The sequence below is a fragment of the Ursus maritimus genome, unplaced genomic scaffold (genome assembly GCF_017311325.1).
Source record: "Ursus maritimus isolate PB19 unplaced genomic scaffold, ASM1731132v1 scaffold_27, whole genome shotgun sequence".
Classification (NCBI taxonomy): domain Eukaryota; kingdom Metazoa; phylum Chordata; class Mammalia; order Carnivora; family Ursidae; genus Ursus; species Ursus maritimus.
Genome location: NW_024425230.1, coordinates 26010930 through 26036261, shown reverse-complemented (window position 1 = coordinate 26036261; position 25332 = coordinate 26010930). Strand labels below are relative to the sequence as shown.

The 25332-nt window shown below is 58.7% G+C and overlaps 1 protein-coding gene across 1 annotated transcript; it reads right to left on the bottom strand.

The window, feature by feature from the left end:
- Window positions 1-9575: 9575 nt before the first annotated feature.
- CTSH (cathepsin H) lies at window positions 9576-23900 on the bottom strand. The gene is made up of 12 exons (XM_040642901.1): window positions 23748-23900; window positions 20082-20113; window positions 19378-19483; window positions 18479-18549; window positions 17815-17919; window positions 15515-15601; window positions 14792-14847; window positions 13619-13700; window positions 12446-12514; window positions 11735-11841; window positions 10682-10807; window positions 9576-9976 (listed from the first exon to the last, which is right to left on the bottom strand). Exons 1-12 carry the CDS (start codon window positions 23836-23838, stop codon window positions 9901-9903), a joined length of 1008 nt encoding a protein of 335 aa, XP_040498835.1. The 5' UTR covers window positions 23839-23900; the 3' UTR covers window positions 9576-9900.
- Window positions 23901-25332: the final 1432 nt, after the last annotated feature.

Genomic DNA, 25332 nt, shown 5'->3' with positions numbered 1-25332 from the left:
CGCACGACGTGAGTGTGCCAGCCGTGGCTCACAGGGCACCTGGGGCCTGCTTTCCACCTCGGAGACTAGACGGTCCGGGCAAAGGGGGTGCTCTCAGCCCCGCCCCAGACCCGCCACGTGGGGCTCGCAGCCACGCTCACTGTTGGACTGTTAGACATTTTCCTCTGCTTTTTATTTTGAACGCAATGCCACAGAAGAAGTTGCCAGAACAGCCGGGTGAACACTGGCTGTCATCACTGCTCGTGGGTGTCACGGCCATGTGCACGTGTCCCACATGCACACTGCGCGCTCACTGCTCTGAATCACCTGGAAGTCGGTGTGAATGGGAGTGAGTCTTCAGCAATCTCAGGGCAAGCTTCTGTCCCAGAAAAACTGGCCCGGGACACGACTCTGCCGTCCTCTCCGGGCTGGTGGTGGGGCAGCGGGAAGGCGCGAGGAAGAGGAGCTCACAGTCTGGATTTCGTGTCTGGAATGGGGCCACAGTGGCCTGTGAGACCAGCCAGCTTCACACGTCCAGTGGTTGGAGTCCGGGGGGGCAGGTTTGGGCTGGCGTGGAGCAGGGGTGCTGAGAGCCACTCCCTCCCTGCCGTCTCCTCTGCCTTATGGAGGGGGGACCCTGAAAGCAGGTGGAGCAGGACCCCCTAGGACCCCAGTGCCTCCCATCTCCCAGGAGCGGCTGGGGAGCTGTTTTCAGCAAGTCCTTCCCAGGCATTGGAGGGGCGGCCTCTCCTTCCCCCTGTTCTTCCTCCGTGAAGCCGCCCAGCGAGCTGCCACCTCCTCCACGCTCTCATGCCTCCCGACTCACTTCTGCGAGTCAGCTGTCTGCACTGTAAGCTGGCAGGAAGACCACGGATAGGAGGCCTAGTGAGGCTTGAAGCCGAGTCTGTGTGTTGGCCCCACAGGCCCTGGGCCTCTCCTGGGACACCAGCGACACAAGACCTGTATCAGTCACAGGACCCAGAGTCCGTGAATTCTGACAGTGTGGGTGCCGGTGCTTCCAGAACTTTCCTTGGGGACGCCGCTGCTTGGGTCTCGCTGGGGCCGGGCTGGGAGAGACCCGCGTGGGGGGGCACAGCCCTCGTGTGCGTCAGGCCAGCGCTGAAAGCTGGACGGTGCTGCTGGCGTCGAGAAGCCCCTCCGGGGTCCCGGCGCCCTCCGGGGAGAGTCTGGGTGGGGGAATCCTCGGAAATGAAACCCAAGTAAAATGGTCTTTGTTAAGTATGGCCGGTCTCCATCATGACACTCGAATGTTGAGAATAATTAGGAGGGGCGCTGGGCTGACTCGGCCGGTGGTATGTGCAACAGTTGGTCTCAGGGCTGTGAGTTTGAGCCCCACAGTGTGTGTAGAGATTACATAAACAATAAAAATTATCTTTTTTAAGAAAGAAAAAAACAGGAATTGAAAATAGGAAAGGAGAAGCAAGAGACGGGGGGCGGATGGTTTCAGAAGTAGAGGCAACGAGCTTCACAGGGCAGCCCTGAGCGGGGTTGGGCGGCCAGGGCGTGTGTAGGAAGGAGGGGCAGAGCTGCGGCCTACGGGGCTGTGTGGCCTGTGTCACCAGCGTGGGACCTGCGCTTTCACTCCCTCTTGCAGATGATTGCTCCGGCCTTTACCTCCACAAGCGAGGAGCATTGCCCCCTCGTGACCACCCCTGCCTGGCCCTCCAGGAATTCTGGAGCTCGGTCCTCAAAGTCAGACGTGACACTGATCCATTGTGGTGACCACGGGTCTCCCCAGAAACCAGGGCCGGGCCCACACCGGGGTCAGCGGCACCGGGTGTGGGGTCTGCCCCAGGAGCCCTTAGATTGTGAACCGGGGTCAGCCGCCAGGGAGGGCCTCTGCCCTTGCCCTCCGGGGGTCCCCTTCTTTCCGCCACGAGCCCGCCTCAGGGCCGCCCAGACCAGCCCGCTGGCTGTCCCTGACCCCGTCCTCTGGCCCACCGTCGCCCGGGAGGGCACCGCGGGGCAGCCCGTGCCCCCCCGCCCCCACCCCCCGGCTTCGCAGCACAGCTGCTGGCTGAACTGTGCATGTGCGTGGAGGCCGCGCAAGGGCTTCCCAGAATTACGTCTGTTCTTTGCAGCCCAGACGTGACGACTCTCACTCAACATTAGGGTTTTCCTTGAAAATACTTGAGACCTTTACCAAGAACTGTAAAGAGAAAATAGAAAGAATCCTTCAATATGACCCTCCAGGCACCCGCCTGTACCAGCCAGGGTCCCAGCAAGACAAAGGGAGGAGGCCCAGCTGATGGTGGCAGCTGTGGCCCCGGGGCCTGGCGGGGCCCGTTCCAGTGACTCAGAAGGACCTTAAGTGTTTTAAGAACTCTGAGGACTCTAAGTCCTGCAGGGAGGCCGCAGGGCCGGGAACGGCGTGGGGGCCTGGCTCTGTGCCTACTGATTTCGTGATCTGGGGCATGTTGCTTAACCAATCTGTTCCTCAGTCTCCCCGTCTAAAGATGGGGTCATGACCGCGTCCTGCTCACGGGGGTCTGGTGGTGACACCAGCCGCTGAGTGCGTCAGGGCCCGGAGCTGAGGGAAGCTGCCCAGTTCCTGGAAGGGACGGCCCACCACGGCCTCGTCGGCGGCCACACGCCGGCTGGTCTGGTGTCCTCAGAGCCCCGCGGGGGCGACAGGGAAGGGATTCCTGGTCCTCCCCCGCCTCTCCTGCTGCGCCTGGCCCAGGGGGCCCACTGGGACTTGCCTGCAGTGGCGGGCCGCCTCCTTCCCTTTGCCCCATGGTAGCTGTCCCCTGGGGGTCCCCTGGCCCTTCAGGCACGTTGCCTCTGGCCCTGACCTCCTCCATCAGTCCCTGCGGACGGACAGATGCAGCCTCCTGCCCAAACTCGTGTGTTGACTGAAACTCTGCTGCCCGTTCTTTGCCCGTGACGCTATTTGGATGCTAAAAACAATTACTAAAAGTTTAAACTCCACGTGGAGTTGGAAACAGTCACTGGATGAAGTGGCTGCTGCTGGTTGTCAGGGAACCCTTGCACTCAGCTTGTCGACGTGGAGCCCTCGCAGGGGCCTTCCCGCTGCTGTTGGGAGGACCCGGGGGTTTATCCTGCCTTATTTACGTCCTCGTTTATAAGGCGCGAGGAGCGCGGTTCTAAGGGATAACTGGGATAGAACGTATTAGTTGAAGCAGTAATTTGGCCTCTCAGCTCTGGTGGAGTTAACGAAACGTGATCCAGGTTTTAGGGAGGGGTTGGGCTCCCGCCCCGCTGTTGTGGCGGATTTTATCCTGCAGCAGAAACAGTGATGTGTGCTGTGCTCTCCATGTTCGAGACTCCCCCAAATTCATCTTGAAACCTGATCCCTGATGTGAGGGTGTTAGGTGGGGGTCTGGGGGGTGCTCGGGGGTGCACTGGGGTCCTCGCCCGACCGAGCTGCCCGCAGGACGCTGAGCAGTGCACGTCTGTGGTATTTCTAACAATGGCCTCAGCGGACGAGCAGCCTGTTTATTTGGAAGCTCTTGAATGAGGCTGCACCATCTTTAAGAAAAAAACAGCTTGACCTTGAAATTACAGGTCGTATGTCAAAGAGGAGGGGAGAGCGAGCTGTTCTCTCGCTGCGTACCGTGCTCTGCACTGGCGGCTTGCAGACACTGTCTCGAGCTGCTGTGACCCCATGGGGAAGGTGTGTTTTCCCATTTTGGGGGTTCGGAGCGGGACCTGGGTCTGAATCCTAGCGCTGTCATATTGTATTATGTAGGTGTTGGGGTCATGCTCTCATCTGCGAAATGGGGGTGACAGCGACCCCCGTGGGGTGGTTGTAAGTGTTGTGGGTCATATGTGTGAAAGCGCGGGGCGGAAGCCGTGGGTCCGTGCTCGTCTGTCTGCCTGCGGTGATCGAGTACACGGCACAGCTGGAATTGGAGCCGGGTGACCCGAGACCCTGCCACGTCCTGCCGTCCTTGTGTTCGGGTGACGGCTGGAGTGAGCTGGCGCCGTGTGCTGTCCTGAACACCATCTGTTCCTGGCAGCGGGTGGGGGCGCGAGTTCCGTCTCCGGGCCTTCACCCTCATGTTTCCCTGGCCCAGACCACGCACCCAGGGGCCACCAGGAGCCGGGCTGGTGGCCCCATGGGCGCGTGAACGTGGTGTGTGTCAGGGCAGCCACCCAGTGAGCCGGACCTGCCTGCCCCTTTTCCTGGGAATGTCGCCACTTTAGCACTAAAAATTCCAAGTCTTGGGAACAAGGTCAGTGCAGGCAAACTGAGACGATTGGTCAGCCTACACCCAAAGCCGGGCAACCTCAACCTAGGTCCCCCACAATGCCCCAAGCAAGAACCTGACAACCCAGAAGGAAGCTGCTTGGAGGTGTGCACGCTCGTTCCTCTGTCTGTCTGCCTGTCTCTCTCCCTCTTCCTGTCTCTCTCTCTCTCTCTCTCTCTCTCTCTCTCTCACACACACACACACACACACACACACACACACGTCTGAGGAGGGGGAGGGACTCCACCCTTTCAGGACTGGGGCCGCCCAAGGGCTTCATCCCTGTTCCCAGAAGGGCAGCTTCTGTGCGTGGACACTGCTCTCCGGAGGCGGGGGATTCAGAGGAGGGCGATCCCCCCCCCCGCCCCCGGGAGCGGGTGTCCTCGTGCTCGAGCCAGAGTGGCTTTGCAGGTGGCGCCCACTTGTACTGAATGGGAAGTCCCTCTGCTGACGAGTGCAGCCCTTCTCACGGACGCCTGGTGGGTGCACTCACGCTGCTTCCTCTCCCGGGACCACGGGCAGGCCACAGCCTCAGGTCCCCCTCTGCAGACGAGTCCCCCTCACCTACCGGAGCTCAGCAGGCACTAAGCTGAATCATGTCACGGAAGCCCCAGCCCTGGGCCTTTCCACGTGCTCCTCCCGTGGATTGGAGTGTCCTCTCTGTTCTTCATGGAAGCCCACCTATCCCTCCTCCCTCAGCTCTAATGTCTTCCCGTCTGCGGAGCCCTCTGGCTTCCTGGCGGCAGAGCCAGCACCTGCCTGTACGGGGGGGCATCCCGTGCAAACCCTCAAACACTCATCCCTGGACTTCTTTTAAAGATACCATTCACAGATCTTTTTTTTTTAAAGATACCATTTTGCACGTGTACAATGCAATGAATTTCAGTAGAGGCACAAAGTTGTGCCAACATCACCACAATCTAATTCCAGAACATTTTCAAGACCCCAAAAAAGAAAGCCCAGACCTGTAAGCAGTCGCTCCCCCTCCCCCTGCCCCTGGCAGCTACCAGTCTCCTTCCCATTTCTGTGGATTTGCCTGTTTTGGACGTTTCACATGGATGGAATTATTCAATACGGGGTCTTTTGTGTTTGGCTCCTTTGGCTGAGCGCGGTGTTTCCCGAATTTACCCTGTTGTGGCAGGGGTCGGTGCTCATTACTCTGGGTAGTACCCCGTCCTATGGACAGACCTCATTTCATTTATCTGGGTGTCTGTTTCAGAAGGGGGACACGTGGCCTGTGGCCACAGCTTGGCTGCTCTGCCTGCACACGTTTCTGGGGGGACCTGTTCTCAGTTGTCTTAGAAGTAGAATTGCTGGGTCACAGGTAAGTCTATTTACCTTCTTAAGGGACTGCTGCGCTGGTTTCAGAGTGACTTCCAGCACCGTAGGGTCACCAGCAGGTGCGTGAGGGTCACAAGCCCTGTGCCTCCTCACCAGCTCTCACCCCTGCCCGTCTCTCTGACCGCAGCCGTCCTAGCGCCCGTGTGCGTCTCCCCCACGGCGGGTGGTGCTGGCCCTCGTCTCGTGTGCTCGTGGGCACCTTGCTTATGTTCTTTGGAGGAGTGTCTATGGAAATCTTGTGCCCAGTTTAAATCGGCTTCGTTGTGTCTTTACTGTTGAGACGCATTCTCTGTCTATATTCCAAATACTAGATCTCTGTGATCTGCAAATACTTTCTTTCGTTCTGCGGGTTTTCTTTTCACTTTCTTCACAGGGTCCTTTGAAGGATGAAAGTTTTTAATTTTAATGAACCCCAGTTTGTATTTTGTGGTTGGCTGTCCCTGTCGCCTGTGTGTTTGCTGTCGTATCTAAGAAACTTGCCAGATCCAGCCTCCTGAAGATTTGCCCCTTCTATGAGTTTTATAGTGTTAGCTCCCACATTTAGGTTGGTGATGCATTTTGAGTTAATTCCTGTAAACGGTGTGAGGCAGGGGGTCCAACTTCATTCCTCTGCATGTGGACGTCCAGCTGTCCCAGGACCATTTGCTTAAAAAAAAAAAAAGATTCCTTCCCCATTGAATTGTCTTGGTGTCCTTGTTGCAAATCAACCACAAATGGAGGATTTCTTCTGGCCTCTCAATTCCATCCTATTGATCTGTACGTCTGTCCTTATGTCCGTACCACCATCTCTTCACCACCGTAGCTTTGTAGTGAGTTTTGAGTGGGAAGTGTGAGTCCCCCAGCTTTGTTCTTCCTTTCCAAGATTGTTTTGGCTGCTCAGGGTCTCCAGCATTTCCCTGTGAGTTCTAGGGTCAGCTTGTCTGCTTCTGCAAAGAAGCCAGCTGGGATTCTAGGAGGGATTGTGTTTGTAGACCAGTTTGGGGAGTACTGCCATCTTACAGTATTAATTGTAACCCACAAACATGAGATGTTGTTCCACTTATTTAGATCTTAATTTCTTTGGTAACATTTTACAGTTTCCAGGGTATAAGTCTTACACATCTTTTGTTAAATTCTTCCTAAGTTTTTTATTCTTGCTGATTCTGTTGTAACTCGGGTTGTCTGTTGCTGGTGTACAGAAATACAGCTGGTTTTGTATGTTTATCTTGTATCCTGCAACACTGCCAAAGTCATTTACTGACACCAACGGCTTTTTTGGGGTGTTTGTGTGTGTTCCTGAGGATTTCCTGCATACAGGATCATGTCATCTGCAAACAGAGGTAGTGTACGTCCTCCTCTCCAGTCTGGTGCTGTGACGTCTCTTTCTTGCCTAACTGCACTGTCTAGAACCTCCCATACAAGGTAGAAGAGAGGGGTGAGGGCAGACAGCCTCGTCTTATGCCTGATCTTAGGAGGGAAAGCTTTCATCTTTCATTATTAAGTGTGATGTTAGCTGTGGGGTTTTCGTGGATGCCCCTGTCCGGGTGAGGAAGGTCCCTTCTGTTACTAGTTTGTTGAGTGCCTTTGTCATGAAAAGGGTATCAGATTTTTTAAAAATGCTTTTTCTGTCTATAGAGAGGATAACGCAGTTTTTGTCCTTTATTGATATGGTGTATTTTATTGATTTCCATATGGTGAGCCAACCATTTATTCCTGGGATATACCCCACTTTGCTCGTGATATAGAATCCTTTTCATATGTTGCTGGATTTTGTTTGCATTCAGTATCTTGCTGAGGATTTTTGTATCTACAACAATAAAGACCATCGCTCTGGAGTTTTTTCTTGTAATGTCTTGAACTGACTTTCACTGTTCTTGTCTGTTTGGTTGTTTTTGCTTTTTCCTTTATTGTCTTTACCCCCAGTGTGGGAGCTCCTTGGGGCCAAAGAGGTGTCCCGTGAACTCAGACCTCCAGGGCCCAGTGCCAGGCCTGTTATGGAGGGGTGGGTGATGGTGACCCCAACAAATGACAGGCCTTTCCTCCTGTTCCACAGCAGGCGTGCCCATGCAGGACGTCGACAGCATCCTTGCGCCCTCCCCGGTGCCTGGCACAGCAGGGTAGCTGCTCATAGCTGACACTGGCAGGTGTTTGGTCACTGAGTGAAACACTGGGAATTGACCTCTGTGGCCCCTTTTACAGGAGATCCATAATCACCTCTGGGTTTGAGGGCAGCACACAGCCTGCGCTCTTGGCGGCACGTCTGCCCTGAGACCCAGAGGTCGTGGCCACACCCAAGCCCATAGTCTGTAATGAGCGTGGACATTTTGAAATGGCTATTTGATTTCTTGTGGTAATTTGGATTTCTCTGAAACCTCATCCAGAATGTTTTTCAAAAAAATGAATGACTTCATGAGAATATGATTATTAATAGTGTTCTATATTGGTTCATTAATTTTGATAAATACACCATACTCCATACCAAGACAGCAACCGAGAAAACTGGGTGTGAGATACATGGAGACTCTCTATACTGTCTTCATAATAATTCTGTAAATCTGAAATGCTTACAAAATTTAAAAGTTTATTTTAAAAAGTGTGGGTGGATAAAGATTTAGGTTAAATTGTTGTTCCAAATAGTTACCCAATTTCCTAGCACCTTTTATTGAGTAGTAAAGGTTGATTTGTCCGCCTGCTACTCAGTCCTGAATTCTCATTTTGTGGACCTGGGGTGACTGACCTGTCCGTTCTTAGCTGGGAAACTTTCAAGTGCCGACATCCATTCCCGTCACTTACTTACAAAGTCTTCTTAACCATCTTGGCCTTGTTTTCCCTCAAATAGAAAAGCATCAGACAACTTTATTGACATTTTATTTGGAAATGTACCAAACCCGTGTTTTTATTCCGGGTGAGAGTCGATCGTTGGTGTTGGCCTTCCCCCTCAAGAAGGTGACGTGCTGCTCACTTCGTTCAAGCCTTGCTTTTAATAATTTTGTCATTTTCTTGCACGTAGACTTGTATTTTTCTGATGGTGACTCCTGGCCACGTGTGTTGTTGCTGTCATGGACATGTTTTTCTTCTGGGTTTTGTTGAGTTTCTGTGTCTTCTGTGTCTGGTGACCAGCCACTTTCTGAGCTGTTTATTCTGGGTTTTTATGTAGACTCTCTTGGATGTTTTCAAGCCGCGTGGTCACACCATCTGCAGACATTCATCTGGTCGATTCCCTTACTGAAGCGGCCACACCTTCAGGATTGACGTTAAGCAGCACTGCTGGTCTTGGGCCTATTTGTCACGTGTCTGCCCTTAATGCCACTGACCATGGGTCTAGGACCCTACTGTGTTAAGGAAACATGCTTGTGTTTCACAGTTCTTTGTCTTGTGGTGGCAGCATCTCATGTTACTGGAATTTTCTAATAGATTAAAACCATACAGTTATTTTCTAGATGAACCTTATCCAAAAACCACATTTTTCCCCCCAAGTGTTGTCAACCTTAAGGGAACTGTGCACTGTAGGACAAAGAGCAGAGCCCCAGCTCGGCCCGTGGACCCTGCTCCGGGGGCCGACGCCGCAGACGTGGCCACAGTCCTGGGGCCGCTTTCTGAACAGACACCCAGAGTTCTCAGGAGGGAAGGGATGGCGTGGAGCTGGCAGGAGCACCAGGCGTGTTCAGGGAGGGGTTGGTCAGGACGGGGTGGGCACTCCTGGGGGCAGGGCTGGCGTGTGGGTCCGGAGACCACACAGGCAAGTCCAGGCTTCCAGGCTGATGTCTGGGTCTGAATCCTGACTCTGCCGAGCCTGGCAGGTTTCCCCCTGCCCTCCCCGCGCCCCTGCCCGCCGCCGACGGGGCACAACCCACCAAGGTCTCCACTTCAGCCCACTCCTCCTCCTGGGCATCCCTCGGGGTGGACAGTGACCCCTGTGCCCACACCAGCCTCCCAGCCAGCAGCCCCTGGATGCCTCCCTCCCGGGGGGACAGGAGCCTGCAGGATGGACCAGGCCTGTGTCCCGTGAGGTCCCAGCACACACACAGGCTTGGTCTGGGGAGGGGTTCACCACATGTTTATTGGATAAAGATCACAGAAGAAGCAGTCGTGGGCACTCTCCACACGTGGGAAGCAGCGCTTGTGGGGAGTAAAGGATATTGTGGGTTCGAGTAGTTAAGAGGAATGTCTAAGGCACACAGCTGGTGGCCTCCTTCTCCTCGGAGGACGTGTGTAGGCTTGTTGCTCGGGGGAGGGGGACGGCTCTTCTTCCTCATTTTCTCGCGGCCTCCAGGCCCAGCATGGGGGCCAGGGCCCCCCTTCCTGCAGGGCAGGACTTCCACCGCCAGTCCCTGGTCGCTGGCCGCGGCCGCCACGGCGCCCCTGCTCACACCAGGGGGATGGGGTAGGAGGCGCACGCCGCCAGGCCACACATGTTCTTCCCGCGCTCGATGAGGAAGTACCTGGGCAGACAGAGCGAGCTGGGGCCTGGCTGGGGCTTCCTCACCACTGCCCTTTCTGGAATGTTCTGTACCGCTCCCCGAGGCCTGACTCCAGGGTTGTTGCCAGGAAACCGCTGACCTGACTCTGAACAACTTTCCCTTCCCTCTCTTTGACTGCAGTATTGTGTCCACTCCCACCGTCCCTACAATTTACCGGGGCTCCTTCTCAGCCCCCGCTAGGCCCTCACTCAGTGATGTACTCATCACCGGGCCCCCCGAGAACACAGGGTCTGACGGCAGACACGACAGAGCCCCGTCAGGGTGTGCAGCCGGGGCCCTCGGTTCCAGCCCCTTGCCCCTGGGAGGGGCTGTGAAGGGTCAGGGGTAAGCTTGCGGCCCAGATGTCTCTCCGCCCGCCCTCCCAGCCGCTGGTTTGGTCCTGGCAGGGCTGGCTCTGTGCTGAGCCGGTCCGGTTCCGCCCACAGATCCTACTGGGACAATGGACCCCCATTCCTGACACACAATTGTTCGGATGTGGGGCCCAGGACAGGGTTGCACGGGCGTGTCTTGGGTGTGGGGGTTCAGCCTCAGGCTCGTCCCCTGGGGCTGCGCTGGGGCCCGGCTGACCAGCCCACGGCCATGTATGTGAGGGGGAGGAGACCTCCCAGTCCCCCTGACCCGAGCAGTGATGTCCCTCCCCTGACACGGGACCCGGAAGCTGCTTACCCGTTCATCCCCCACTGGGGACCCCAAGAGTTCTTCACGATCCAGTAGGGTATCCCATTTTGTTCTCCGTACCCGACAGCCAGGACCGCGTGGTTTACTTTATCTGGAGTTTTATGACAGGAAGTGCTGGAAACAGAAAATAAAAAAGGGTTGGAACACAGAGGAAGGAGGAGTGCATCCCGACGGCTCAGCCCCGTCGGACGGAGGTCCTTGAGGCTCCGAAGCGGCGTTTCCCAGCGCAGGCGACTGCAGGCACGTAGGCGGGGAATCGGCTCCGTTCCATCGGTGCACGACCGCGTGTCTGGGGAGCTGCGTCTGGCAGGGAGCGGACCGGGCGGAGGCCACCGCTGTGGGGCCCCCCGAGGGCTGAGGCGCCCCGAGGAGGGGGTCAGCCCAAAGGGGATGGGGGTCCTTGGGAAGGCCGCTGTGTGGCTGCAATAGGCAGCGGGCCGAACGGGGAGCATGGGGCTGTTTCCCTGGGAAATGGGCTCAGAGAAAGAAGACCCAGATCACCAGGGTCCCCCAGCCCAGCTGACCCTGGACCCTGAGGGGCGGGGGCCACTGGCGCGGCAGAAAGTGCTCCACGAGGCAGACTCTGGCTCCGCGCGGAGGACGGACTGGTGGGGGCTGCACGAGGACACATGGGTGAGCGTCCGTTTCTGGGCAGCGCAGAGGGGAGGACACATGCTGGGTCTGAGGTCTCCACGGGCCGCGGCTTGAGAGGGCAGGACGGGCCCGGGACCTGGGGGCCCACTCATCGTGCGGGACAGGTGTGTGGCCGGGGGCAAGGGTGAGGCGAGCCGGTTCTGGAACCGCGCGGTGGGGAAGCCCCCAGCCCCGGATCCTGAGAGCAGCTCCCCCGTCCTCCCGCTCTCACACCTCCCACTCGGACCTGGATTTTCGGAACTGGAGGCGACTGCGGCCTCGCAGTCTGGGTCTGCCCTCCCCTGTCCTCCTCGCCTGGCCAGACAGCCGCAGGGTCAACTCAGGGTGTGCGGAGGGCCAGCACGGGGACGCCGCCCGGCCCCTGTCCCTGCGGGGACCCCGGCTCGCCTGGAGTAGACGCCTTTCCTGTATATCATGAAGTCGCTGGTGACCTCGAAGGCGAAGCTCACGGGGTTGTACAGCGCCACGGCTTCCACCATCGCCCGCTCGTCGTTCTGCGGACACGGCCTCTGTCACCGCTCTGCCCCCTCCCAAATACAGCCCTTTGCCCCGAGGCAGGAATGGGCATCCAGGGTGCGTGCGTGTCCGGAAGGAAGGGGGAGAAGGCTGTCGGACCAAACAGCCACCGAGGGTCGGGCTGCCCCCCCCCCATAGCAGGTGCTGGGGTTGTGCGGAACGGCCAGACTCCTTTGGGGTTTTATTTGGCTTGTGGGTCCTCTTCTGAAACCCTGGCTCCCCCGTAACCTCCCTCCCTTTCGCTGGTCTGGCCTCTGGGCCATCTGTCTTCCCAGGGACACCCCACCGTGCGGTAGGGGCCGTGGGTGCTGGTGGACCGGCTCATTCAGTCCCTGACAGACCACACTGGCGCCCGGCCCAGACCCAGGTCAGAGCCCGAGGGCCTGATGCTCGTCCCACACTCTGTCCCTTTCGCCTCCCGCCGCCACTGCGCCTGGGATGCCAGGATCATCAAGACTTTCTAGTCCCAGCGCTCTGCCGCCAGGGGAGGCCGCCCTGCTGCGCCCACTGGCCATCTGACAGCAGTGGACACTGGCCTCCTTGGGAACACCCTGCCCATCGGAGAGAAGGATCGCTACTCACGATCGTGATGTTGGCCACATCCTTCACGAAAGCGATGGCCTTGCTGGGCTGGAACTTGCAGTCACCATCCTGTTCAGGGGAGCAGAAGGGGTGGAGTGTGGGTCAGGGAGGCTCGGCCCTGGGCGGAGACCTCAGGCCTCCCCCGTGCCGTCCGGTAACGTCTGCGGAGCTAAAGCTCTGAGTGCCCGGGCTGGGCGATGGGGTTGCTCAAGAGGGGTCAGAGGCATCCTTGTTCTCAAGGAGCTCACAGGGACGACACGGCCCAGTGCTGGCTTCTGCGGAAGTGGGCTTGCGGGAGCCTGGGGGACCCGGGGAGAACGGCAGGTGAGCAGGGGCCTGCCTGGTGGGGGAGGGGAGCGCTCATCTCCGTGCACAGACTCTCGAAGAGCCAGGTCACGTGGAGGGGAGAGCACTCCCGAGACGGGAGAGAAGGTGGGGGCACGGCGTGGTGTTCGGGGCTAGCAAGTGGCTGGGCTGGAGCCCAGGGTTTACGAGGGGCCATACAAGGCAGGTGCGTGGTCAGAGTGAGGTCTGGGAGACCCCCTGGTCATCCTGGGAGAGCTGGACGAAGGAGACAAGGTCATGGACGGACCAAAGGAGCAGGTGTGGGGCCTCCAATGGCTGGCAGGCAGAACTCAAGTGAGGGTCTGGGGTGGTCAGCCCGCCAGTGGCCAGCAGGTCTTGGGGAGGCTGGTGTGGCTCTTCAGTGAGGGGAAATATCAGTGGAGCCACAGGTTTGGGGGGAAAGACGGGGCTGTGGACAGGCCGGGGTGAGGTGGCGGCAGGCCCGGGGCAGAGAGGATGCAGGTGCCAGAGAGCACGGTCCGTGCGAGAGTGACCGAGGGGCAGTGCTGATGGACGGGAAGGGCAGCGGAGGCTGGTGCCCAGTGCACTCAGCGGGAGAGGACCTGGGAGAACGGGAGCCGCAGGTGGGCGGGGGGCGGTGGCAGGGCTGCCAGAGACGGCGGGGAGGCCGCGGGTCTGGCGAGGGCGGTGGGCTCGGGCAAGCCGAGGAGATGAAGGGATGAACTCGGCAAGTGTAGACGATTCTGGTGGGAGGGACCATGCTGCAGCTCAAGGGGGTGGGGAAGACCGTGCTCCCCGAGGCTGGGGCGGACGGCGCTGGGCAGCCCCGCGGGCCGAGACCGTGAAGCCGCGGCTGTGCAAGATTACCTGGCCCTTGTAGGGGTAGCTGTCTTCACCCATGATGCCCTTGTTGTACCGGATGTACTCGAAGGCCTGGCTGGGGAGGCCCCTGCAGGAAGAACATGCAGAGACGCCCACCTGCACCGGCCCCGGAGGGGACACCCGCAGGGCTAGAGGCCTTGACCAGGGCTGCGGTACGGGGGCAGAGCAGCTCTCCAGGGTCTGAGAGGGGCTAGCGGAGCCGCCCCGCCTGCCTGGCCCCAGGACCGCGCTCAACAGACCCGGAGACATGCCTGGAGTCTACGGATGGCCAGTGTGCGTCAGGGAGGTGTCAGGGACCCGGGGCCAGGCCCCTCTTCAGGACAGCAGAAGGGACCCACCCAGGGCCAGGTATTCGCCATCACCGTGCCCACTGAGCCCCCACTGGCCGGCGCTCAGCAAACATGACTGCCGAACCCTCACGTGCACCCCGTGGGGCTGATGCCGTCCTGTCTTGGGGCTCAGAAAGGTTGAACGACCAGCCACAGCGTTGCACCCCCACCCTGGCCCTCCCGCTCCTGCCGCCTGGCACCCCTGACCCACGGCACGCTGTTTCCGGTCAGGGCGGCCTGTACCCAGGGCCCAGCTACACGGCAGGTGCTCACGGAGCCCGTGGTAAACGGGGTTGGCTGCTGCCGGAGCTGGTGGAGCCCGAGGACGTCCCTTCCTAGGACTGGGCCACAGGAGGAAGAGGGGCTGGGTACGGGGGCGGGCCGGACGCACGCATGCGCCAGGACAGCCCCCACAGACTCCAGACACATGAGCACGTAAATCCCCGACACCGTCTTAGGAAGGCCCTCTAAAGACACAGCCTTCGGGCACGAACACGTCACCGCTTTTGTACAAGGGTCCCTCACAGCTGGCCAAGCTGGGCTGCTTAGAATGTCCAGCGTGGGGAAAGGCTGGCCAGACACCTGTGTGTGGCTCTGGCCGCTGGCCTTGGGGGCTGACGAGGTCACGTGCACTGTGGTGAGGGCTGGGGGACACCGTGGAGGGAGGGCGGGGTTCGGGACTACAGCACTGCCCCGTTCTGGCCGAGGGACCCCAGGCGTGTGACCGTGGGCCGGGGCAGCAGGTGGGGGGGCGTCTGGGGCTAGACTGGACAGAAGCGATCGGTGGGGAAGGAGAGGGGCTCCGGCACCCTCCGGGTCAGGGACGTACCCTTGGCAGCCGTGGTTGTTGAAGTCCTGGGCGCAGTCCACCAGCTGCTGCTCTGCCTGCAGGAGTGCACAGACGCGGTGAGCAGGGGGCTGGGCGCTGAGCCGTCTGCGTGGGCACACACCTGGGCCCGTCAGCTCCGGGTCAAGATGCCCAGAGGGCAAGGCCTCAAGGAGGTCCCAGTGGCCGGCACAAGGCAAGAGGGGCTCGGTGGCAGCCCCGCCGGTGGGTGAGGGCACGGGCGGTCTGCTTGTCAAGTGCCGCCATCCTTGTGCACGGGGGAAGCTCGCGTGCCCTGGTGGCAGGTGGGGGTGGCGGCGGACAGGCCCAGCTGGAGACCCTGCCCGCCTCCCCTCACGGCCCTCACCTGCCCTCATCCCTTGCTCTGGGGTCAGTGGCTGGACACACAGGCCCTGGCCCTTCTCTGGGGGAGGCCGGCAGGGGCAGTCCGGGGGGACACATCTCTCAAGGCCCGGGTGCCAAAACAAAGGCCTGCTGGACCCACCCAGGGACGAGCTCTTGGCTGTCTCCTCGACAAACCTCACTGCTTTCTAGGAAAATGTGCGTCCAGTTTCACAGGCTGTATGTCCACGAGGCCAGGGTGTCTGATGTCCAGCTGAAACATCATCCCCACTGGAAGCCCTCAAGGAGCCCGAGGGCCCTCCCTGTCAGGCCTTGGGGCAAAGCTGTGACCTCAGCAGGTGACCCCAGGGGCAGACTGCTTACCAAAGACAGCAGCTTCCCAGTTTTGATGGCGATGGCAGACTCCAGGGCCCCCGTGGTGGAGAAGGTCCAGCAGCTGCCGCAGCCGCCCTAGAGGCCGGGGTTGGGGGTCGGTCACGGGGACACCAGGACGCAGGCCCAGGAGAACCCCAGGCTCCCGTCCACGCTGACCCTCGTGGGCTCTGTGGCCAGGTCCTCATTACAGCTGAGGTGACCTGCCTCACCAGCGCCCGCCAGCGCCCTCCCAGTCCCGGCCCCTCGCGGACCAAGCCCACGGCCCTTCGAGGGCCCCCCATTCCATGGGCTGCAGGCTTTCCTTCTGCGTCCGAATCTTATGCTGGCTCCTCTTCTCCCCAACGTTTCTCAGAAGGACTCACTCAAGTCTTGTTTCCAGAACCTTCTCTGCCACGGCTCCCCCTCCAACCTCATTCCACGCAGTCCTAGCAATTCAACTAGCAACTCCTCAGACCCTGTGCCAGCCCTGACCTCCATCCGGGCCCAGACAGCTGCCTCTGCCGGGCCCGCCCCAACCTCGCCTGCCCACCACCTGCCACACCACGGGCCACCTCCGGATGTGAGGGTCGGGTGCCCGGTTCCAGCCACGGCTCTGCCACGTGCCAGCTGTGCGAGCCAGGGGGTCACCTCCCGGCTCTCAACCTCTGCTCCGTCATCTGGAAAACGGCGCCGCGAACCTGACTCCCGGGGCCGTAAGAGGTGCAGATGTGGTCCTGCCAGCTCATCTGTCTCTTCTTCCTCCTGAATCCCTCTCACCACCCACCACCTTCCCTGCCCTCAGGAGGTCAGTCCTCGGCTTGCTGGCCTCCCTCCTCGTCTCTTCATCCCACATCCTTCTGTTAGTACGGGGACAACCCTGTGTGAGCATCTCTGGCCGGTCAAGGGGCGAGCCTGGCCCGGCTGAAGGCAGCACAGCAGGCTGAGCCTTGGGCGCTGGACTGAGAGCAGAGACCTGCCCCGGAGTCCCGTGTCCCCCGTCCGCCTGGGCGCCGGGCCAGCCCCTCACCCTCATTTGCTCCTCTGGAAGTGAGAAGCCCTCGAGCGGCTGCCGAGCTAATGTTAGGGCCTGCCGCTGTGTCTGCATTCACGTGGCTGGCCACGGCAAGATGCTACCCACGCCTATGGGTGACCCTCTGCCCAGCCCCCACACCCGGTGCCCCAGTCTTGCCTGACGGCCTGGGAACAGTCTGCACGAGGCCTAGAACATTCCTGACGGGCATCCCTGCCTACCTGCCCCCCAGTGAGCACGTTAAGGCTTCCACACCGAACACCCGCTGCTTTAAGTTGTCATGGGATTGTTGGGGCGCCTGGATGGCTCGGTCGATTAGGTGGCAGACTCTGGATTTTGGCTCAGGTCATGATCTCAGGGTTGTGAGATCAATCCCCGTGTTGGGCTCCCTGCTCAGCGGGAATCTGCTTAGGATTCTCTCTCCCTCTCTCTCAAATAAATAAAATCTTAAAAAACTGTCCTGGGATTCTTAGATGGTCTAAAAACCACGTGTGGGTGGTGGGGGGAGGGAGGCTTTGTTCTGCCCCTGATGCCCGGAGGGGAGATCCACTCTGGCTCCTGGGTGCTGGTGTAAACGTCCAGATCTCTCGCGATTTCCAGGAATCCCAAGCCTGGGAGGATAGGGCGCTGTGCCCCCCGGCTTGAAGGACAGGAGAACACGTTTCTTGGGGAGACTTTCAACGAGGAGGCCAGTGCAGGAGGGTAACTTTCACCTCGCATTTTCTAGAGGTGAGAGGATGGCATCCTGGAGAAGGCCCCTGCACCGACTTCTAGGGGAGGGACACGGTGGGCAGAGAGGGGGCAGCCGGGGGCAGGCTCAGACTGTCCAGAACAGAGCCAGCCACTTGGTCCGTGGCTTTGTGGGTGCCGAACGCGGGACACACACTGTTCCCCACAGCCAGAGCGCGTCTGAAAGGCTGGTGTCACTGCTCATGGAGCATGTGCCGCCACCCGGAGGAAACCGGCCGGTGGGAGGGGCTGGGCCGGGCCTTGCAGAGTCAGGGGCCTGGTGTCCCATCTCTGAAGGGCACGGAGAATATGACATTTCTGGTGACCCTGAGACCTAGGGCCAGTGGGGAACTCGGGCCTGGGGGTGCAGGTGAGCTGCAGTCCAATAGAGAGGGGCTCCTTCTTCCTGCAGAGCGGACCACGGACCTAGTAACCTCCCAGGGATACACTTGCCACGGTTTGGGGATTATTCTTTTGAGTTTCTCTTCCTGGTTCATTGTCTGCGAATGTGGCTGTTTTGCAGGGAAAGGATGGGGGTGGCCGCCTGTACCTGATTTTTCACCGGTGACACAAACTTTCCTTTCTTCCTCCAGTCCACGAAGGGCGGGTAGGGACCAGTCCCCCGAAGGTAGTTGCCTTTGGTGGCTGAGCAATTCTGGAAGGACCAGATACAATTCTTTCAGGGGGAACAAAAATCTTTTTAGATAGAAAAGTGTGCAATTGAAACAGAATCACCAAGGCAGCATGAAAAAGACTGTAGCTCTAAGAACCATTGTGCCCCCACTTGCTGGGTCCAAATGCCAGATGACCTGTCCCTCTGGGAGCCCCGACGGGCGGCGGGGGGCGGCGAGGACCAGGGAGCCAGATTTAACAAATGAGAACACAGTTCACTTAGGTAAGCTTTACCTTCACATACATGAGGAGTAACTGTAGCGTCAGTGTATCCTGTGCGGTATTTACGATGGACTTACCCCGAAAGGCTACGTGTTCTTTACCTGAGATTCCGGCAACCCTAAGTTTGGGGCACACGTGGCTGAGGCCAGGGGCATGGACTGAGGAACCGCCGGGAGGCTGCTTTGGCCTGATGCCCCGAGAACCTGGGGCCCCTGGAAGCTGGGAGGGGTGCAGTCTGGCCGGAAGCCGAGCAGACTCCGAACTTATTCCAAAGGTCTGAGTGGAAAGAGCCAGATTCGGCTGCAAAGAACGGTACCTACCTGAGGCTCCGACCAAAGGTACTTGCGTTTAATTTCAGCGAAGCTCATGTCCGAAAACTGGTTCAGCCCCACTGAAAAAGAGAAGGAAAAACAAAAAAACCCAACGAAAGAGGCGCTCAGTAAGGCAGTCAGGGAGAAACAGAAAACCCCAAGAAGCCCCAGGTCAGCCTGCGTGCGATTTCCGGCTGCAGCAGCTGGCCCCCACAGGCTCTAAATGTCAGATAACCGAATATCCCAAAGTCCATGGTCTCTGGGCTCGGAACACGTCTGGGCCGCATGGCGGGGGCGCGGGTGCAGGGAGCGTGTGGTGGGGCCTGGCCCTCAGCGTGCAGACCCCGCTGGAGAGGTGGCGGGCGTCCCGGTGAGGAGCCGGGGCGGGGAGCATTCTCATCCCCCCGTGACAGCGGCTAGGACGTCAGNNNNATAGTCGCTGACCCCCACGGTCGCACAGAGTGCTGGGCAGAAATAAGATTGGAGGGCTGCTTCCCCATCTTAGGCCCTGCTGCCCACGTTAGCAGTGTGGCTGACGCTGCCATCATTTCTGAGGCCTCTGTGTAGACGCCGTGTGTGTGTGTGTGTGTGTGTGTGTGCGCGCGCGCGCGTGAAGGCGGCCTGCCACCCAGCAGTCCCCGGGCACAGCTCGGCGTCGGGCTTGGGCCCTCGGCTGGCAGGAGCGCTCGGGGCTTGCACACGGTCTCCTGCAAACTCCGCCACCACCCAGTGGGCCACCAGCGCCAGTGACTCAGAGAGAACCCGAGGTCAGCTCAGCACGGCTTCGGGGCCTGGGCTCGGACCGTCCCTCCACCCTAAGTCCCTGCTGGGCCTTTAGTCATCCCTGGTTTCCTCCCAGCTCCGAGGCGCGGCCCGAGGAGCCTGGAGGAAGGGCAAGCCCACGGTACTTTTAAATGTGTGGTTCCCAGCGTTGTGGGCATTTATCTTCCTCCAGTTGCCGACAAAGGTCCGCAGCCTGTGCTGGTACTCCTCGGAGCTGTATTTCTTTCGGTGCTAAAACAGAACACACCAGAGGTCAGTCACGGACACAAGACGCAGCTCACCAGGAGACAGTGTGTTTTCTAAGAGGAGGGACGGAGGTTTTCCTTCCAGCGCGATTCTGGAGCCAGAGCTGGCAGGCCACTGTCGCGGGTCCAGGCTGTGAAAGGCAGGAAGTTAGAGAGCACACGCCCGGCCTCCAGGGACCTGGGGCCAGCCTGAAGCCACGCAGCTGCCCCAAGTCCCGAGGCCCCGCTGCCGAGACGGGCCAGATGCAGCCTGTCCGCAGACACCGTGGCGGGGCGGGCCGCACAAGCACGTGCACTAGTGTTCGCCCCTCAATTTTGCAGTCCGCATGTGATGTCTTTGAATCCGAGATACGGACACGGATCCCAAGGCAGGAGAGGCTGCCAGCCACCGTCATCACTGGGGACAACTGTTTGGGAGGCGCTGACCTAACCGGATCTTTCCCACTTTGGCCAGTTCCCCGTCCCGAAAGACCCAGGGGTGTGGGGTGGGAAAATCCTTGCCCACTGTCTCAGAGCCTGCACAGTCGGGCTAGACAACAGGCAGCAGAGGGGTGAAAGGCTTCGGGAAAGAGTGGAGCACTGACCTGCACCATCCAGGACTTAAAGTGAACTTTCTCTGTAAAAAGAAAAAAGAAAGAAAGAAATGAGGCCCGGGCGCCGGGCCATGAAGCGGAGCCTTCCGCCAAGCAGGGTGCTGGAGAGCTGATTTGCATTTCGGGAGCTGAGGCGACACTGAAGGCACCAAACATGGTGTCGGCTGGTGCACGACGGCGGAAGGGGTCCCGCTCGTCCCGCAGGGGTGGTGGCAACGAAGCTAACCGCCGACAGTCAGGACGGGGACGCCCCGGGGCGGACGGGTCCCCCAGTGCCCGCTGCTCACACCACGGCGCCGAGCTCGTGCAGATTCACTGAAACGCGTCTTTAACGACTTGCGTCCCGCTCTGTATGATGTATTTCAACACGATGTTAGTGAAAGAACCGCCACTCCGAGGCTCGGGGTCCCTTCTTCAAGGGACAGACAACAGGGACCCTGGACGTCGCCGCGTGCGGTGCTCTCTGCCCAGCGGCGTGAACACAAACCGCTGTGATGCGTTCTGGAACCACTCGGGCCACAGAAGCAGGCTGGCCAGCTGTTTGTACAAGGACCCTCTGGCTACCTGCCCTTGTGTACGTTTGAGTTATCTAACATTTCACGCTAAATTTAAACGGCCACAGAGAATGTATTCCAGCTTATTGGAAATACCGTCATGTTAATTTTTAAATTTTTTTTTTTTTAATTTTAAGTAGGCTCCGTGGGGCTTGAACTCATGATCCTGAGATTGAGTCGCATGTTCTACCGACTGAGCCAGCCAGGCGCCCCCCAAATATTGTCATTTTAAAATAAGACTGCCACACCCCTCTTTTAAAGCGAGCCGAGGGACTCTGCGTACCACCGGACTTGACAGCCACCGTCAGTCACACGGACACAATGGACCGCGCATGCTTTCGTGCAGCCCCGAGGACAAAACGTATACCTTGAAATTATTTTTACTTCTTGTGACTCACACACATCTCTGAACATTATATGAACTTATTCTGAATTGAATACTCATCATTAACACCCCAACTGATTCAACTATTTCAAATATAATATACACGATGAAAAGTAATTGTCAGACACAAAAATTAAATTTGTATCAGAAACGCATCACCACTTGGGGTGCCTGGGGGGCTCCGTCGGTTGAGTGTCTGACTCGGTTTCGGCTCAGGTCCTGATCTCAGGGTCGTGGATCGAGCTCCGTGTTCAGTGTGGAGTCGGCTTGGGATTCTCTCTCTCCCTCTGCCTCTGCCCCTCCCCTCCATGTTCTCTCTCTAAAGTAAATAAATCAAGCTTTAAAAAAAGAAATGCATCTCTTAATGAGATCAACAGGACTTTACTAACTAAACCCTCTCGTGGACTTAGAGATTCATGGGTGAATATTTCTTTTTTTTTTTTTTTTTTAATGGGTCAGCATTAATTCTGGTCTTTTTTTTTTTTTGAGATTTTATTTATTTACTAGAGAGAGCGAGAGAGCACAAGGGAGCATGCGTGCACTAGCGGGGGTGGGTGGGAGAGGCAGGGGCAGAGGAAGAAGCAGACTCCCCACTGAACAGGGAGCCTCACCAGGTGCCCCTGGTCTTTGTTTTTTTATAGGTCAAAGGGCTCAGAAATCCTGCTAAATAAGCAGGTCCCTAATTACTGATTGCTTCCGGGAACGGAAGGCAATTTTTAGAGCAAGGTTTCTCAATTCCTATGCCTCAGTCACCTGATGCGCTAAGACCTCATCAGCTGATACCCCGGCGAGGTCCTCTCTTCTTCAATTTCAGTTTCCTTCAAGAATGGACAACAGTTTTGAAGATTTGCTACTGTCTGTCTCTTTTGCTGCCTCTGCTGTCTTTAGAACCACATGTTCAGATTTAGGAGGAAGGAGAGGCACAGATCAGTTTTGGCAAAGAGGATGCTATCCCCTCGCTGTGCCCACAGTCACTTGGAATTTCTTTGTGTTTCTCCAGGGACTCCCCCCTGCTCCCCAGGCAGGAGATCACACTGCTCAGTATTCTGATTTCCCTTTGTGGGTCACGCATCCATCCTAGGAACCAAGCTATAGCCATTTTCCCTGGGGAAGAAATGCCCGTTTCCCCAGTACAGTCCTGCGAAGGGTTTCAGAGGATCCCCAGTTCTGGTTACGGGGCCCTGCTGCAGCGGATGGCTTCAGAGCAAGACAGACCTCAACCCAGCAGGACTTCAGGCAGGACAGAGTTCAGGACAACTGCCTAGCCTTCACCTCTGGGATATTTCAAAAGCAGCAAGCAGGTATGACGAGCCTGGACTATTTCTCATTCACGGGAGGTCAGTGGAAGAATAAGCCAGAGGTGCTCTTGGGGCTGGGCCAGAAGGATCTGCTGGTGAGCCCAGGGCCCCAACCTCAGGCAGACCCATTCCAAATCCACTGCGACTTCTGGAAGAAGTCTGTTTATGTACGCCCTGTCTGGGGGCTGTGTGGGGAGGATGGAGAACAGGGTCAGCAAACCATGGCAAACTGAAAAATGTGTTATTTTTATACTTTCAAATGATTGAAAAAAAAACCTATAACATTTTGTAAGACCAGAGAATCATCTGCATTCAAATGTCAGCGTCCATACATAGGAGTTTATGGGAACACAGCCAAGCCCGTTCGTGCGCGTACTCTCTGTGGCCGCTCTCAAGGGCAGGGGTGAGGACTGCTACACACACGGTATGGCTCACGAAGCCGACAGTACTTACCATCTGGGCCTTGACAGAAAGCCCTGCTCCGGAGCTGGGATGGCTTCAGCGCCAAGGCTCCCCGCGCAGCCCACACAGCCAGGGTTTCCTTAGGTTGGGGCCGGCCTGGAGCTGCCCCCCTCCGGCCCCCAGGTCTGCAAGACTGGGGGCCCTTCTTGTACAAACGAGTAGAGAGAAGTAAGCAGCTTCTGAGCCTCAGTGACCTTTGTCCTGTCTCTAGGCTGCTTTCTGACAACCCTTTTCTGCGCGCCGGGTGAGTAGGGCAGGTGGTCTCAGAGCTCAGAGCCTGGGGTTGGTGGGCTGAGCGTGGGCAGCAGCAGGGAAGGAGGAAAGCCCACAGGGAAGAGCCTCCAGCCTGGGGAGGTTCCTAGATCCCCAGCAGTGGAAGGGGTGCAAGAACAGGGCACAGCCGGACCAGGCACAGCGCCTGTCGCCTAAAGGGGACTCCTGGTGCCCAAACTCACACCGCCGGGCACTTGGAGAGAGGCCCTCGGGTTTCAGGGCTTAGAGCACTTGTCGTCCTGCAACAGTCCAGCCAACCCATTCTACAGAAAGACTCTCAAGGAGCCCATGGGGATCCCCAGGGAGCTGCTAGAAAGCCTGGAAAGCCCCTGCTCACCTTGGCAGGGGGCATCAAAATCTTCTAAGTCCCCAGGCTGTGCGTGGGTGCGTGGGGGCTGCGGGCTTCTCTGGCATTCCAGGCAGTGGCCTGTGCCAGTGGGACCCCGGACCCCCAGCCCACCGGCTCCTCTGGTCATGCAAGACGCCCTCCGAGACCTCCCCCTCCTCCCGACCCCGTCCGTAACGCAGCTCCCCCCTCCCGGGTCCCCACTCGCGGAGGCCCTGGTCCTGGCGCCGCGGAAGGGCCCTGCCCCACTGCCCCAGCCAGGGGCCCCTCCACCCCCAGTCCTCCGAGGACCGAGCCGGCCCTGCGAGGCCCTGTTCCCGCGGTGCCCCCTCCCCGTACCTAAGGAGCTTGCGTAGAGGTCGGTGGCGCCGCAGGCCGGGGGTCCCAGGAGCCCCGCGGCCGCGCAGAGCAGCGGCAACACGACCCACATCGTGGCGGCTCGGCCCGCGGACTGGCTGCGAGCGCCCCGGAACGAGGCCTAGGCGGCGGCGGGGGCGGGGCTCCGCGGCTCCGGGGGCGGGGCTCCGGGACACCCCTGCTCGCCCGGCCGCGGGGGGAGCGGCAGCACCTGCACTCCGCCGCCTCCCGCCCCGGCCGGCGCCCCACCTCCTCCTGCCGCCGTGCCAGGAAGGGCGCGCGGGCGGGGGTGCTGCGGGGGCGGTCACGGCCTGACCTCGGGCCCCCCCCCTGCCCGCCCCGACCCCCGGGGCCCCGCCCCGACCCCGAGCCCCCCTCCGGTCCTCCCGAAGCGCGTCCCTCTGGTGGTCCCATGCGCCTAGGGATGAACTTGGAAGCAGAGGGAGGAGACAGCCGGTTCTCTGGTGAGGGTCCCCCTGAGCCGCTCTCACGACAGGCATTTCGGTCTTCCCGGTGAAGTCCTGTTATCAGCTTCAGGCCCTTCCGTCTATTGGGCACATGTGCAGAAAGGAGGAAGCCTACATATGAGTTTGGGTGTGAGAGAAACAAATACAATGAGGAACGTTTCAAGCCAAGGGGCCTGAGCCCTGTGATTGCGGGGCCGGGATGGGGGTGGGGGCTGGGGGGTGGTTCAGACCACCTGTAACCAAGCACGGGGCAGGGGGGGAAAGGGGGGCATGTTCCCCTACGTTCGCACCCAGCGGAGCACAGGTTGTTGACCCTCCCTGCCCCCACTCCCATTTTACAGATGGGGAAACTGAGGCTCCAGAGTGGCTGGTGGCTGATGTGGGAAACAAGCAGCGAGCGTCCTCTGGGAGCTCAGCTGCCTGTTGGAGACACTCCTCTAAGGGCAGAAGACGGTCTTAGCTTAACATTATCCCATCCCCCCAGGATCCTGGGAGTCTACTGTAAACAGAGATTTCTTTGGAAACTTCCTTTATCTCGATCCCCCAAGATACATGCTGGCAATCATCCCCGAAGCACATGGCCCCTGATACACATCTAAAGGCCTCATGACTAGGATTTCACTGGACAGTAATAAATGACCTTTTCTAACAATAGCTGGCCTCCTCAAGGTCCTGGAAACCTTGCTTCCCAAATTTCTTCGAGACTTACACTGGCCCTAACCCCTCCCAACCTGTAAGTATATAATGGGCCACTCCTCACAACCCCAGGCAGCTCCTTCTGCCCAGGGGTCCTGTCCCCGTGCTTTAGTAAAACCACCTTTTTGCACCAAGAGGTCTCAAGAATTCCTTCTTGGCCGTGGGCTCTGAACCCCAACATTTTCCTATATCCTTAACTTTCCTAGTAAGTGCAGGGGGAGTGTGAGCCCAGGTTTGAGCGACTGCAGTTTGTCATTCTGGTTTTTTGCAGCCAGAGGCATTTTGGTGAGGTCAGAGCCCGGAGTGGGGGGGTGCTGCCTGTCTCAGCTCTCCCCCTCCCCCCACACCCTCCCTCACTCCCTCCCACCCTCCTTCCAGCAGAGGATTTCTCTCCCAAAGTGCTT